We start from the raw sequence: 15288 nt of genomic DNA, 5'->3' as shown, positions 1-15288 counted from the left end.
AGAACAAAGCCAATCAAGCATTTTTAAAATACTAAAAAATATTATATTAACTGAAGGTAAAATAAGAAAATGTTCTTACTTGCACAAAACAATTTTTTTAATAAAAGCTTTATAGTAGTAGAGTGAAAATATTGCATAATTATGATGCAATTTCAATATGTATGCTTGAAAGTGTAAAATATAAAATGCAAAAATGTCTGTACTCTTCTGAGGCCAAATCACCCATTAGCTCAAACAAAAGTGCAAGAGAAGGGTACCTGCATTAAGTACTGTCCCCCATCTCTCAAATCCTCTGCATGTACTGGTGCATAGAAGGCCTTCATTTTGTTTTTAATAAGCCACCGCTGATATCTGGCCAAGTCAGTTGACAATTCTTTAATGGCTTGTCTGCGAGGGCCCTTCAAAAAAAATGTACTACTATTAGTCCAAAATGCATTTTAGAATAATCACTACTGGTTATTTTCTGAAAAATAGATTTCCTTTGTACAGTTGCATGAGTGCATTGATAATTAACCCAAAATCAAATCTAATACACTTCAAGTTCAAAAGATATTTTTGTCACTTCAAAACAAGAGACCTATCAACATAAAGTAAAATTGACTCAGATGGCAATAATAGGTCTTCCTTTCTTAGATACATGTTCCTGTGCTTTACTGGAACAAGAATTCTCAAGCTCCAGTTGCTTCACCAGCAGGCTTGTCCTCTGCCATAAAAACAACAAGGGTATTTTTGTTTTGTTTTTTGTAGCAAAAAATATAGATATAGGCATAGTTATAGGTTAAGTACACATCAGGTTTTGTGTGGCTGCTTGTGTCCCAGCAAGTTTAACTGAAATTGGTGATCTGTTTTAATTTCCATATAAAGATGCTAGTCTTCTCCCCAATGGCAGCCACTACCTTAAATAAACCCAGATCTCAGCCACTTCTGATGGGGTCCTGTGGCATGCAGTTGTTTCCTGCCAGATTCACTAATACATGAAGTAGTTCACAACAGAATCTGGTTAGTTAATCCTGGAGCACCTCAGATTACAATGGCAAGGTGAGAGGCTCAGCCACTCTGACAATTGCCTACAATTTAAACACATACTCCTTCCCCTCTATGAATCCTCCCTTAACATCTACAACTAGCTGGACCCTTTGCCAGTCTTTTGTAGTTGAGTTAATTTGACTCAATTACCATAACCCCTTCAAAACTCGCTGAACTTCCATCCTGCTAACAAACCCTCTTAATTCTTCAGTTTTTAAAAATCACTGCCCTTATCAGAATAGTAAAGTGTTCTGTTTAAAAACAGCACTGAAACAAAACTTTGAGCTTGAAGATTTTGACTCCAGTGATTTGAAGGGAGCACTAACCCAAACTGTGGGTATCTTTAGCTTTGGAGAAAAGCTTCAAATACAAAACAAAATTTAAAAATAAAGATCTAAAGAAAATAGTCTAAACGTGGTAATTTACACTGGTATTTTTACAGAAACTCAAGAGAGTTAGGTGCCCAGCACCTATTAAATTTCAATACGATTTGAGTGCTTAAATCTGGGCTCTGATGCTAAGAGCCAGGTGGGCAGCTGTGAGGAACCGCAGATGGATCCTCCACCTGCTCTGAGTGGGGGGCCTGCTTGGGCCCCACACCCAGGTCAGGTGGAGGGTCCACTGCGGCTCCCCACAGCTACCTGCCCAGCTCTTATCGTTTACAGGCTGCAGCTCCGAGCTGTAGGGAGGCTGGGTCCCTCCACCTGCCCTGGGCAGGGTGCTGGGACACTGGGCATGGGGCTTCTCAGGCCCTCTACAGCTGCCAGCGTGGCTCTCCCCAACCTGGCTCCAGCCGGAGGAGAGGGGGGAGGTGTGGCTCGGAGCTGCAGCCCAGCCATGGTAAGAGCCAAGCAGGCAGCTGTGGCGGCCCCTCCACCTGCCCTGGGCATGGGGCACAAGTAGCCCCCAGGCAGCTCCACAGGTTTCCCCCTTCCCTGTGGGTAGGCCAGCCAGGGAGCCACGGTGGACCCTCCACCTGCCTGCAGTGCAGTGGGGGCGGGGGGCGGGCTGAGAGCAGCCCCTGGCAGTGTCCCTGTCCCCCATGCTCCCTGCCCAGCCAAGGGCAGGTGGAGGGTCCACGACTCCGTCCAGGCTCCCCACAGCTGCCCCCAACCAGGCTTCTTCCTTAAGTTGGCATGTTATACTAAAGAAGTAAAAGCAAACTGGATAACACGGAAAGCAAATATCAACCTTATTTAGCCAAGCATGCTTTACCCCCCAGGATTAACGAACTGAAACACTGTTTATCTTTAAGCATCTTTGTGTCCAAGACTGTTCATTTTATAAAGTTACAAAATTATTCCAGGGGAGGAGAAAAATCTAGCAGTGATGTACATATTAACATTTTGAAGTTATCTGCTATGCTAGCATTTCTAAGGCTTGCACGAAATTACAATATACTTTGTGCTATTATGAAAGAGAAATCCCATGAGAGGTTATCAGTAAATCTCAGCTTCCAGAGAAGTGGGAAATTTGACACTTTACATTTGAGAATAATAGAAGTAGTTATGGAAAGAAGCCAAGTTAGCTTATTTTTTTAAAATGCAGAAAAAATACTTACCATGTGTATATGACCACAGATCATCAAACCCACATTTTTTGTGAAAGCATGGACAAGATGAACCAAAGCAGGACGTGAGTTTGGAGCACCTGTCATAACAAGGCATTGAGGCCTAGAGTTTTAGATTTAAAAGAAGAAAAATTAGAATTCACTTATTTCCTTTGTATTGATAAAAACAACTTTTAAGTAATTTGCAACTGACTTTAGAATTGTGAAGATACATATCTTCACAGATCTCAGGATTGCAAATGCATATATTTGGAGTGAGAAATGGGGCATATTAATTACATTATGGAAAATTTATGTAGCATTGACAACCTTTAACAACCATCAATTCTTTTTCCCTGCCTGCTTATTTCATCAGAAACCAATGAATGGCAATATCCATCTAAATCCGATACATTTCAAGGAAATATGTGGACAAATTGGAGGAAGTCCAGACAAGAGCCACAAAAATGATTCAAGGTCTAGAAAAACATGACCTATGAGGGAAAATTAAACAATTTTTTCCGATTTTTTCAGTCTGGAGAAGAGAAGACAGAGGTGACATGATAACAGTTTTCCAGTACCTACAAGGTTGTTATAAGGAGGAGAGAGGTAAATTGTTCTCCTTAACCTCTGATGATAGGACAAGAAGCAATGGGCTTAAATTGGAGCAAGGGTAGTTTAACTTGGACTTCAGGAAAAAATTCTTAACTGTCAGGGTGGTTAAGCACAGGAATAAATTGCCTAGGGAAGCTGTGGAATCTCCATCACTGGAGATTTTTTAGAAAAAATTTAGAACAAACCTTTCAGGGATGGTTTAGGTAGGGCAGGAGACTCGACTAGATCACCTCTTGAGGTGCCTTCCAGTCCTGTGATTCTATAAATTTTACTGAATTTGGTATATAAAAGTACAGAAACAAATATTCTTCAAACTAATAAGGAAAAATCACTCTGTTTATCTGTAACTTTCAGATTCTCTTTACGTAAACAGTCAAGATGTTCAATAAAAAAGTTAAAATAAAGAAATTCAGACAATAAAGCCCAACGTTCTGTCAAGTTACTGAAGTGTCTGGCATGAGTGATGTGACCTGGCCGGTACTAAACCTGCTGAATAAGGAAGAGTGGATTGTAATTGAACAAGAAAACAAAAATATGAATGCCTATCAGCACAGGAGTCATAAGATCACTTGTCAACACCTTTCATTTTCCCTTTTGTGGGGAAAAAGGGAACACAGCACAAGGAGTAATGTTTGTTTTCTCTAACTTTCATACACAGAAACCCTGACGTAAAGATTTAGCTAGCCCTCATTTTGATAGCTATATTTATACAATCACTACATCCACAAACCAGCAAGCTTCCCCAATCAAAACAAGTAGGTAAGTCTCAATCTTGCCAAGACATAACAAATGTCTGGGCAGGGGGGTTTTTTTGGTTTTTCTTTTTGTTTAAAAGAACCAATAGCAACAAGGGTTGTCATTTTAATACCAAGTCATTTTAATACCAAGGCAAGTCAGTCTTATAACTGACTGTTCTAAATACCAAAACATTCTCTACTATAAACTAATTAGCATTTGAAATAAGAAAAATTATTTCCTACCCTAGAAAACAAAATCATAAAAAGTATTTCCAATCCAATCTTAAAGGCCTGCTCATTAGCAGAAGTATGTTCACTCTTCACATTAACACAAGTAGGAAACCACTTTTGGAAATAAACGTTTGATCTAGGCAGTTAAGTGATAACTAAATTGATGTATAAAGTCAAATTCCACTGCCAAATTCATCCAGTTTGCATATTGCTGACAGTTACAAAATTATCTTAGTTTATAAGTTAAGAAGCCTCTTACATCTTCAGCAGTAACAAAGAATTTACAATCAAAACTCAGCTGCCAATTTTGTTGTTTATACACAACACAAAATAGTAGCCAACTTATTTTTTTAAGCTATATTAGCTCAGCAGTGATGACAGCATTTCAGTGAAGTAACCAGAAACTTAAACACACAGGGAGAAATGTCATTTTAATATTTTATAAAACCACGTTCATGAGACTAGCAGGATTGCCTATTAGTATGGTTGCCTGACACTTCCCATTATAAGACTTAAGTTTTCAGTAGTTTATACCTTTGCAAAATTAACTGTCTGGGCTGACATTTTCCATGTAAGGCTGATTTCCATCCCCATAACTAGGGAAACCTTCCACGTCAGGCTGATTTGTTCTGAAAAAATTCAGCCACTGCAGTGGAGTCATTTCCAAGAAAAAGGTTAGAGACATATATGTTGTTTTCCTCATTTTATTCCATAATATAGTTACTCCACTATGGAAATATACTAATTATTCCAGAATAGTTTTCACATAAGGAACTATTCCAAAATAGCTATTGCAGAAGAGCTTGTTCCACGATAATTATTCAGGTCAGTTTTCCCATTATCCTAATCTTACCACCTTGAAATCACACAGTATTTTCTCATTATATGCTCCCTTCACATATGGGCAGATTTCCAAGGAATTAGCAAGATTTCTGCATCCCATGGCTGCAAATCCTCCAAGATTGTGTTGCTGTTGCAGTCTTTGTCAAGAATGAACATGCTGCCAGAGGCAGGAGTAAAGGGAAGCTGAAACACAGCCTTGTGATGGATGTTCCTGTCCCAAGATCCAAGCATGTGTTAGAATATCTTAGACTTAGAGATTTAAAGCCAGACAGACAGTTTCAGATAAAGAGTTGTGGATTCTGGAAGCATCAAAACCCTGTTTTGCTGAGTGCACAGTTTAGTGAAAAGAGATTTTTCTAACTTCTACACTATGCCTCGAGCATGAGCATATCTGTTACCTGAAATTTTTTATATGGTCTTCCACGCCTGTAAGACGAACAGAATGCTGCAGTGCACTTAGGTAAGTCAAGGCTTGTGTAGAGGATCCCCAGTTCACATCTGTGGGAAGATTTGTTTTAAAAAATTTAATATTATGCCACAAGTTATTTTGACTAATATAAACCATTTTCTCAAACTAAAAATTTAGTGTCTGATTATTTAGCTCCAACATCAACTGAAAATTAGGTAAAATCAAATTAAAATTAGAGTATATTCCTACTGAAAGCAGGCTAAAGTAAACCCAGCTTGTGTTTAAGTTAAGGGAAAAAAACCAGTTAAACTCTACTGTAAAGAGGATAATTCTGTAATCAAATCAAGTTTTCTAGATAACTAGACGTTTCATATTATATAGTCAAATTTAGAAGTTACTTAAACTGACCTATTTCAAAGAATTCTATGGTGTTTGACAAAAGCTATGAAATCTTTGTACAAATAGGTTTTGTAGCTATGCTACTCTACAGCAAAAGGAAAATTTAGCAAGGTAAGCATAGTTTGTCTGTTGATTTAAAACTAAAATCATGACAAAAAAACTTGGGTTAAGAAACTATCCTTTTAGATTATCACTGTTTAAGAGAAATTGAATGCCTACAGTGTAATGAGTTTACTAAAATTAAATAGCTATAGAAGTCTGGTCTTTCATGTTCTCATGCAAGCAGTCCAATTTTTATAATTTAAATAACTACTAAGTAGAATTTCAATTCTCAAAAGCAGAGTGTGGACAAGTATGGGAGGGGGCTCAGGGCTGGGGTAAGGGCGGCACTTACCTGCGGGACGGGCTCCTACCAGCATGTCCCTGTGTCTCCTAGCCAGAGGGCTCTGCGCACTTCCCACTCCCACAGGCGCTGCCCACAAAGCTCCTATTGGCTGTGGTTCCTGGCCAATGGGAACTGTGGAGCCAGTGCTTGTGGTGGGAGCAGCGTGCGAAGCCCCCCAGCCACCCCTCCCCCTAGAAGCTACAGGGAGGCACGGAACTGGGTGGGGAGCCTGTGAGCTCCACCCTGCGCCTGCGGGGGTCCTGTCCCATCCCCCAGAGCAGCCCCTCGGCCCAAATTTTAGTTAGGGGCATATAGTAAATGTCATGGACAGGCTTTAAATTTTTTTTTTTTTTTTTTTTTTTTTTTACTACCCGTGACCTGTCCATGACTTTTACTAAAAAATACTGGTGGCTAAAATGTAGCCTTACTCATAACTCCTCCAAAATGCACACACTACTTCCTCTCAAATTATCTTTGACAGATCGAGTACGTTACCTTTCAAATCTATATAGTTAATGTATGTGAGATGCTTCTCTCTTATTTTGAGAATAGAGTTTCTTCTGTAATTAACCGTGCAAATAAAATTGTAAATTTAAAATACAAAAAAACTACAACATTTAACAAAAGTAAGTAATCAGAGTTTCTCAAATTTGCCCAGATTTTTTTTAAAATTGAAAATCACATACCTACCTGGTTTCTTGTAAGTGACATAAATATAGAGTCCAAGGACTATGACATATGTTAGCAATGCTGCCCACCAATTAATGACGAACATCACTATGCAGCAGAGTATCGCTCCAACAAGAGAAACCCACATATTGTAGTACTTAAAAGCAGGACGCCAACCTAATCAAAGCACAAATACGAGAAGTTAAAAAATTTGAGAGAGAGAAAGCGCGAGCATAAAAACATATTAAAAATTCTGGCACACATTTATCCTTAAAGTTCATCCAACAACTTGCAATATTTCAAAGAAAGCTTCATCTATGTTATTAAGGACAGGAGCAGAAATGATTATATGACAAGTATAGGTCACTTTTTAAAAGGTGGAGTTTGACATTATTTCTGTGCTAGATATTCCTAGCAATCTGGTGAGTGCGAGTATTTGGCACAGAAGTCCATACATTACTCAAGTTTGATTTTTGCTCTGTAGTATAACCTTTAGAAGATGGTACAGCATGAATCACAATGCAAATGACTGCATGCCATGTTAGTTGGTGCTATCCTTTCAGTTCCGCATTATCACTCCAGTTAAGCTAACTCGTACTACTAGCTAACTACTTTTAATGTTTTTATTTATTTGGATAAGAGCAACTCCTGAGCATTGAAAGAAAAAGGACAAATATCATATAGCCGGACACATTCAGGAAGAAAGTGTAACTGTCAAAGAGAAGTACTGAGGCTGCCAGAGTTTGACACCATGAGTTGCTGACAGGCTGTTCAGAAAGAGGTATTAGGATCATCTATTCTTATAAAGACAGCGGTGACTAATGGAGTGTCTTTAGGCTTGGAAGCATTAGATTTTTAAAATCGGTAAATATCAGTAAACATCTATTTCACTGTACACACACAAACTGACAAAAATATTTCCACTGATTATCATCAAATGTACAGATAAGGAACACTGCTTGAGAATTTAGAGTTTGATGTAAGGATATTCATTTTTTGTGTATTTCGACAGGATGTTGAGCATTTGTGTTTTAATGGTTACAAAGCTTTATCTTTTTGAATCTGTGTCTACTGTCGTTAATAGTCTGACCCTACCCCCAGATTCCTGCAACTGAAAATTTGAATTGATAAAAATTGAAAAATGCTTAAAACTCATGATTTTGCACAACTGACAAATTAAATAATATGCTTAAAAATAAAACACTGATTTTGTCCATATGAATTATGAAAACATAAAAATCAAATTCTGCCAAGAATATTAGTCTTTTAATACGGCTAACCTGCAAATACTGCATCATCATTTGTGATCTACACATATGCTTTCAGAAGTGAATATACCCATACAGCTTGACGTACAGAAAATTCAAAATATGCCTGCTTATTTATATATGTAATTTAGCAGGCTCAATTGTAAATAGAAATAGGATTTACATATATATGTGGGCTTTCAACATATTAATTTAATCACTTGTGTGTATAAGCAATAGAATAAAAAACATGTGCACAAGGTTGCGCAAACACAAATCGAAGGCAACTTATTGAACATTTGTAAGTTTGGCCCCAAACAACAAAGATGACTTTTTAAAAAAGGCTCCAACCTAAACTCAGTAGGCTAAAAACTGAAATAGAAATTCCTATTTATGTTGAATGCAATTCTTTTATAGGCATGGCATAGCAATACTTTTGTTACAGATAAAATAAAAATTGAAGCGTAACAGCTTCGCTGCTGTATTTCTTGCGATTAGGGTCATCAATTTTTAAGCCCTGGGGCAAAGGAAACAAATAAGAATACCATAAGGTATTATTTTCCTGAGGGGCAAGTAGTCTCTACAAACAGGATTTTTTCACCAGTATTGCTTAACTCCCTTCCCACCAGCATCACCACATAACCCCAGTGACACCCAGTGTCAATGGGAGGGAATTAAAGGACAGCGAGTCCTGGTCCAATGTTTTGTTAGGAGAAACCATCACTCCTTCCTAGAAGGGCCTTCCTATCTCATTGAGGGCTTTAGTTTTCTTACGGCTTCCTTGTTCCGAGGCATAGCTCTTGACTCCATTCATCACCTGCTTAATGAGCCAGCATTTCACTCTCTCTCTCTCCCCTCCCCATAACAACCAGGTGTGACCTTAAGGCAGTTCCCTTAGAGACTGAGTCCCAGTCTCTTTGCCTAGTGAAGTTTTACTCCTTTGTAGTTCAGGCTAAGATGAGGCAGTAGCTGGGCACTCTCAGAGGTCAAGGAGATATGACGGGTATTCAGAACATTAGAAAATTCAAGCCAGTTATTCAAGAACCTAAACATGAAAATAGGCCATGTCTATACACAGGGTTTAATTCGCACTGTGTTTTACATAAGCAGCACTGACTGCATACACAGAGTCAATTGTTTTCTGATTCAATATGTATCAGTGTCTACGTGGCTGGGACTTTGTGCAATGATAGCAACAACAGTACTGCCAGAATGCGGAGGTATAGAACACCAGGAGCAAATGGACAGGTCTTGGCCTTGTGCCAGTATTTGAACTGGAAGGTGATATCTGTTCTACATGAGCAACAGAGAACACACAGATAGGTCAGTTCTGGCATCATGCAAAGCAGCATGGGATAGCAGCGGGTAGCCTGCCAATCTAATGAGAATGAGTGATGTGTGCACATGAACATAAATTCACTGCATATTGAGTTAGTGGATTATAGAATACATATTAACTGACCAGTTAGTATGCTTTAAACCTTTGCATCATGTGGACATAGGTCATTCAAGTGTGTACTCAGTAATGTTAGTGTGGACTAAATCCTCCATGTAAACAAGCCCTTATGCTCCTAACTTAAAGCACCCATTTTTTGAAAATCCTGGCCTTAGTCCTTAAACCAGAGCTTTCAAAACAAACGGAGGAACAAAAATCAAAGTTCTCATCACATTTTACATACTGCACCCACACACATGGCTTAGAATTAGTTGTTGGAAAGATTATTAGGAGGAAAAGACATCTTACTCAGGTTCCCAAGCTGTGACAGCTACAACCACAAGCCTCCCATATGCATCAGACGAAGTGCGTATTCACCCACGAAAGCTTATGCTCCAATACGTCTGTTAGTCTATAAGGTGCCACAGGACTCTTTGCCACTTTTACAGATCCAGACTAACACAGCTACCACTCTGATACAAGCCTCCCATAGTTACCAAAGAGGCTGCTCTAGTGTCAGCCTTAGGTGGGGGTTTGATTCGGCTAGTCTAGTAATTTTTCTAAGTTTATTTTATTAAATTATTGAATTATTAAATTAATAACTTCTATGCAGGAATACTTTGTTTCTACAGTAGCTTTAAAATGTGTTAAACCCCCAAATATGAAATTCCTACCTGGAGATTTTGCAAGTGAGGCATGGAATACAGAGAAATTAATTAAGGCATATGAAGCCAAGAAGAAGTTGGAGATTATTGGAGCAATGACATTCAATTCAGCTGTAAAAACACAAAGAAAAACAAATAGTTATTAAGCTTGTTATCAAACTGCTTTAAAAATCCCAGGGCCAAAAGTTTGCAACAAGGGCCTCCTTCTCTCTAGTGGAAACAGTAGATTTGTTAACACATTTTATTTTAATTCAGATCTATATAATGGTCTAATACCATAAACTGCTCTAAACAATTTCTCTGCAATCATTTCAACTACTACAGAGAAAAAACAAACACATAAAACTAAAATCTGCTTCAGAAATAGCCTGTTCTGCCACCAAAAATCACCATCACCCTTGTGTTTCCAGCCACACTCACTTTTTAAGGAGATTTCTAGAAAATCTGTTCTCTCAGTTTAAGAGTCCAAATATTAATATGTTCAATTATACCTTGATAAAGTCTAGTCTAATCATTTACCTCTCTCTTCCTCAGACACAGTCAAAGAAATAAGTTTAGTCTCAGTTTTATTTTCTCACAGAATCACGATAAACTTTGAATTTAAATGTTTCAAAGCTTTCAATGTGAGTTACAATTCTTTGTGATCAATTAATGTGCAGCAGACATTTGTTTAAAATATTCCCTATTTAATTTGCAGACATTCAAGGAGTACTAAAGTTTTTTGAAGTCAAATTTTGTTTGCTATCTGACTACACTGTTTGCTAATTCAGGTTATTTACATTTTTTTCAAGAATTACACAATTAGCCCATGAATATTAAGTTTTCATTAGTCTGCAGTAGTGTTGGAATGTGAGAGGGAGACAGATTGCAGTTTAACAGAGGTCTGTGGGAGCTATAACAGGTGAAATCATATACCTGTGGGCAAATGGAGAAGAATATTTGCCTGACTCCCACCTTAACAGAAGACTGAAGCAAGGCTGTTACTGTTACTGCTGATGTGACCCTTTAATGGCGTATGTGTGTGCGGGCATGTGCGGTGAGGGGAGGGGATATCCTTCCTTCTGCAACTGTTGAGGCTGTCCCAAGAGTAAAGAGGGTCTTGGCAGATTCAAGTAGAGGTTTGGAATTTGAGACGCACCATCTAGGCTCCCTGTAACTCGTCTCAGTGCAACTGCAGACAGACAGAGAGGGAAGCAGCCTCTGTCCTCCTCTGCACAGAGAAGAAAACTCACTCCCCTCCCTGCCCTTTTCCTTCCTAAAAGGATTAGGAGGTGGAAGAGTAGGGCTCTCCTTTTCACCTGGATAGAAAGCAGTAGTAGTAGCTATCACTAGTCATTTCCCACGACCACGAAGGACTGAAATAAAAAATACAGCTATTCAAGAACATGACACTTTAGTCTACTAGGACCCTCTTCATTCTAATGAAACCGCCAGACCACATGTGGCAGCAGTGATAACTTGGTCTTTCCTTCCTCCAACAGCCCTCAAAAATGCAGAATAAGCAAGATGGGGGAAGACGTAAGAGTAACAGCAACAGTTTTTAACATAAGCAGTCCTGGAAGGGGCTAGAGGATGATGTGGAAGATCTTCTATCTGCCCTGCAAGGAATGTGTTATTACCTGGGCTGGCCCCCACCTCTGGCAGCACCAGGAGAATTTTGCACTTCAGTGGTTCAGTGGAGAGCAAATTTTAAAGTCCTCTATTTGTGCAAGCTTGCCCCTTACACAAGCACAGATTAGTGATGTTTTACTGTCTAGTATGTATGTATTAAAAATCTGTAAATAAATATAAAAAGCTTTCACTTCATACAACAGCTCTCTATAGTAGACTAATGAATAAGAAGTCAATACAATAGGGTTGGGAAAGGATTAAAAGAAAAATCTGATTAGCTAAAAATCTGAATATTAACTGTTACCTTCCCACACTAGTTGAGACTGAGGCCTTGTCTCCACTACCAGGGTAAGTTGACCTAAGTTACGCTACTCCAGCTACATGAATAACGCAACTGGCGTCGACATAGCTTAGGTCGACTTACCGTGGTGTCTTCACTGCACTGCGTCGACAGGAGATGCTCTCCCATCAACTTCCCTTACTCTTCTCAGGCAGCTGGAGTACTGGAGTTGACCGGAGAGCACTCTACTATCGATTTAGTGGAAGACCCGCTAAATCCACACCAGCTGCATTGATTGCAGCAGCATCGATCTCCCCAGTAGTGAAGACAAGCCCTGAGATGAATCTGAAGTAACTTCCGAATATGTGGGAGAACAATCCTCAAACTCCATCCACTGAACAGGTTTCCAAACAAGCCAACACCAAAAATTTTTAAAATAAAATTCTATCTCCAAGACTCCATGGACCCTGTCATCCAAACAAAAGACAGTACAGCATTTTACAGCACAAAAAGATTCATAGATTCATAGATATTTAGGCCAGAAGGGACCATTATGATCATCTAGTCTGACCTCCTGCACAATGCAGGCCACAGAATTTCACCCACCACTCCTAAAAAAGACCTCACACCTATATCTGTGCTATTGAAGTCCTCAAATTGTAGTTTGAAGACCTCAAGGAGCAGAGAATCCTCCAGCAAGTGACCCGTGCCCCATGCTACAGAGGAAGGCGAAAAACCTCCAGGGCCTTCCAATCTGCCCTGGAGGAAAATTCCTTCCCGACCCCAAATATGGCGATCAGCTAAACCCTGAGCATATGGGCAAGATTCATCAGCCAGATACTACAGAAAATTCTTTCCCGGGTAACTTGGATCTTACCCCATCTAAAAACCCATCACAGGCCATTGGGCCTATTTACCATGAATATTTAATTACCAAAACCATGTTATCCCATCATACCATCTTCTCCATAAACTTATCGAGTTTAATCTTAAAGCAAGATAGATCTTTTGCCCCCACTACTTCCCTCGGAAGGCTATTCCAAAACTTCACTCCTCTGATGGTTAGAAACCTTCATCTAATTTCTAATCTAAATTTCCTAGTGGCCAGTTTATATCCATTTGTTCTTGTGTCCACATTGGTACTGAGTTTAAATAATTCCTCTCCCTCTCTGGTATTTATCCCTCTGATATATTTATAGAGAGCAATCATATCTCCCCTCAACCTTCTTTTAGTTAGGCTAAACAAGCCAAGCTCCCTGAGTCTCCTTTCATAAGACAAGTTTTCCATTCCTCGGATCATCCTAGTAGCCCTTCTCTGTACCTGTTCCAGTTTGAATTCATCCTTCTTAAACATGGGAGACCAGAACTGCACACAGTATTCCAGGTGAGGTCTCACCAGTGCCTTATATAACGGTACTAAAACCTCCTTATCCTTGAAAGAATGCATTCAAAATTTTTTACTCCAATTTAAATTAACTAACCAATTAATATGAATCCAAGAGCAATCAAGAAAGTCAGAATATATCCTCGTAATGGTTCATTGTTCTTCCCATAGCCTTTAGCAAACATGAGAAGACCTGGATAGATATTGTCCTTGCATAAAGCCTAAGAAAGAAAATACAAAGTTAGCAAGGTTTAATTAAGATAAATTTTACATGAGATACACACTAATGCATTCAATGAGGGCTAGTGTTGTCTAGTTAGAGCACGGGGTTGGGTGTCAGGACATGCTGACTATTCTTTACTCTGCCTTTGCATTACTGTGTGATCTTAGGGTATGACTTCACTACCCGCCGGATCGGCAGGCAGCGATCGATCCAGCGCGGATCGATTTATCGCGAGAGGCGCAGGCAGAGTCGACGGGGGAGCAGCAGCAGTTGACTCACCGTGATGTCTTCACCTTGATAAGTCAATCTAAGTACGTCGACTTCAGCTACGTTATTCACGTAGCTCAAGTTGCGTAACTTAGATTGTTTCCCCCCCGTGTAAACCAGGGCTTAGAGCAAGTGACCATTCCTGAGTTTTCACCTCTATCAATACAATGAGGATAATATTTTCTCTTTTGTAAATCACTGACATTTGTCACGGGACAGCAGTAAAAAAAGTCACAAAATTAATCTTTTTTTTTTTTTTAAATACTGAACCAGGAATTTCATCAAGATATGGAAAATATTCTCAAAGCTACTCTCTCTCTCTGCTTTACTGTAGTGCTTTTCTGTCAAACCTTTCTTATCCTCCTTCGCTATCTGGCTTCCTGCTGCAGGGTTCTTGGGTTTGGGGTTTTTGTTTGTTTGTTTTTGTTTTTAAGTGTATGGTATCCTCGCATGATCCTCAAACATGAAGCATTCCTACAGTAACAAAACTGCAGTTATTACACACACACAGCTGGATGGGGCATTATATTTAACTCTGGAGAAAAAAAAAAAAACACACCCCACAGAGCCCTTTATTACATACCTCAACACCACAAGTGAGAGGAAAAAATGTGTACCAAAACAGGACCTTTCAGCTCCAGCAACTAATCAAGTGTGAAGTCATTTATAAAAGATATACAATACCCATTTCATAGTCTTGCTGAGTGTTTGGTATAAAAGTTCCCTGGGAAATAAGTTTTACAAACTCTACAATTTTACTCAGTTATTGTTACAATATCTTTAAGCATTCTGAATTGCAACTAACTGCAGTGCATTAGCTCCAAAAAGGAACCATCAGTAGATATGGAGGATATGCAACTACCAACAGCATTAAAAATTAATTTAGTGCTCACTAAAAGGAGTCAAACTATCAGCTTCTCTATCCACAGAAAAGGTACAGCAAAGAGCGGAATAAACCACTCCATATTGCCAAGCAACATTCCCTTAGCTCTGACCTAGTCGAACCACCAACAAGTGACAACCTCTTAACCAATTCAATCCATGGCCTCAATGCAAGGACAGCCAACACTATCACCACCTAAAGCAGTAAACTGAATACAAAACTCTGCACTGTAAAATAATTACGTCATCACTTACTGCATAGTAAACAACTCTGGGCTTAAGTCTTGGCAGGTAAAAGCTTTCCAATTTATCTTGAAGTCTAAAACTTTAAGGGCCCTATACTCATATGGAAGAGGCTGCATATGATCAGCAGCACCACAAATCTGCATAAGATCTCATTGTGGCAATATTTTTTCCTTAACTTCTAGATC

At 39.1% G+C, this 15288-nt stretch overlaps 1 protein-coding gene across 3 annotated transcripts in view; it reads right to left on the bottom strand.

Annotated features, from left to right (window-relative positions):
• SLC12A2 (solute carrier family 12 member 2) overlaps positions 1–15288 on the bottom strand; it is a 102252-nt gene that overhangs the window by 20831 nt on the left and 66133 nt on the right. For all 3 annotated transcript variants that reach the window (XM_073344868.2, XM_073344869.2, XM_073344870.2), the window contains exons 12-17: positions 13583–13706; positions 10220–10321; positions 6885–7040; positions 5400–5499; positions 2588–2699; positions 258–398 (exon numbers count right to left, since the gene is read on the bottom strand). In XM_073344868.2, coding sequence (XP_073200969.1) covers positions 258–398; positions 2588–2699; positions 5400–5499; positions 6885–7040; positions 10220–10321; positions 13583–13706 — 735 coding nt within the window. The remainder of the gene's footprint in view (positions 1–257; positions 399–2587; positions 2700–5399; positions 5500–6884; positions 7041–10219; positions 10322–13582; positions 13707–15288) is intronic.

This window comes from Lepidochelys kempii, chromosome 5 (genome assembly GCF_965140285.1).
Source record: "Lepidochelys kempii isolate rLepKem1 chromosome 5, rLepKem1.hap1, whole genome shotgun sequence".
NCBI classification, from domain to species: domain Eukaryota; kingdom Metazoa; phylum Chordata; order Testudines; family Cheloniidae; genus Lepidochelys; species Lepidochelys kempii.
Note: the sequence above shows the minus strand (reverse complement) of the source record. Positions and strands in the feature narration are given on the sequence as shown.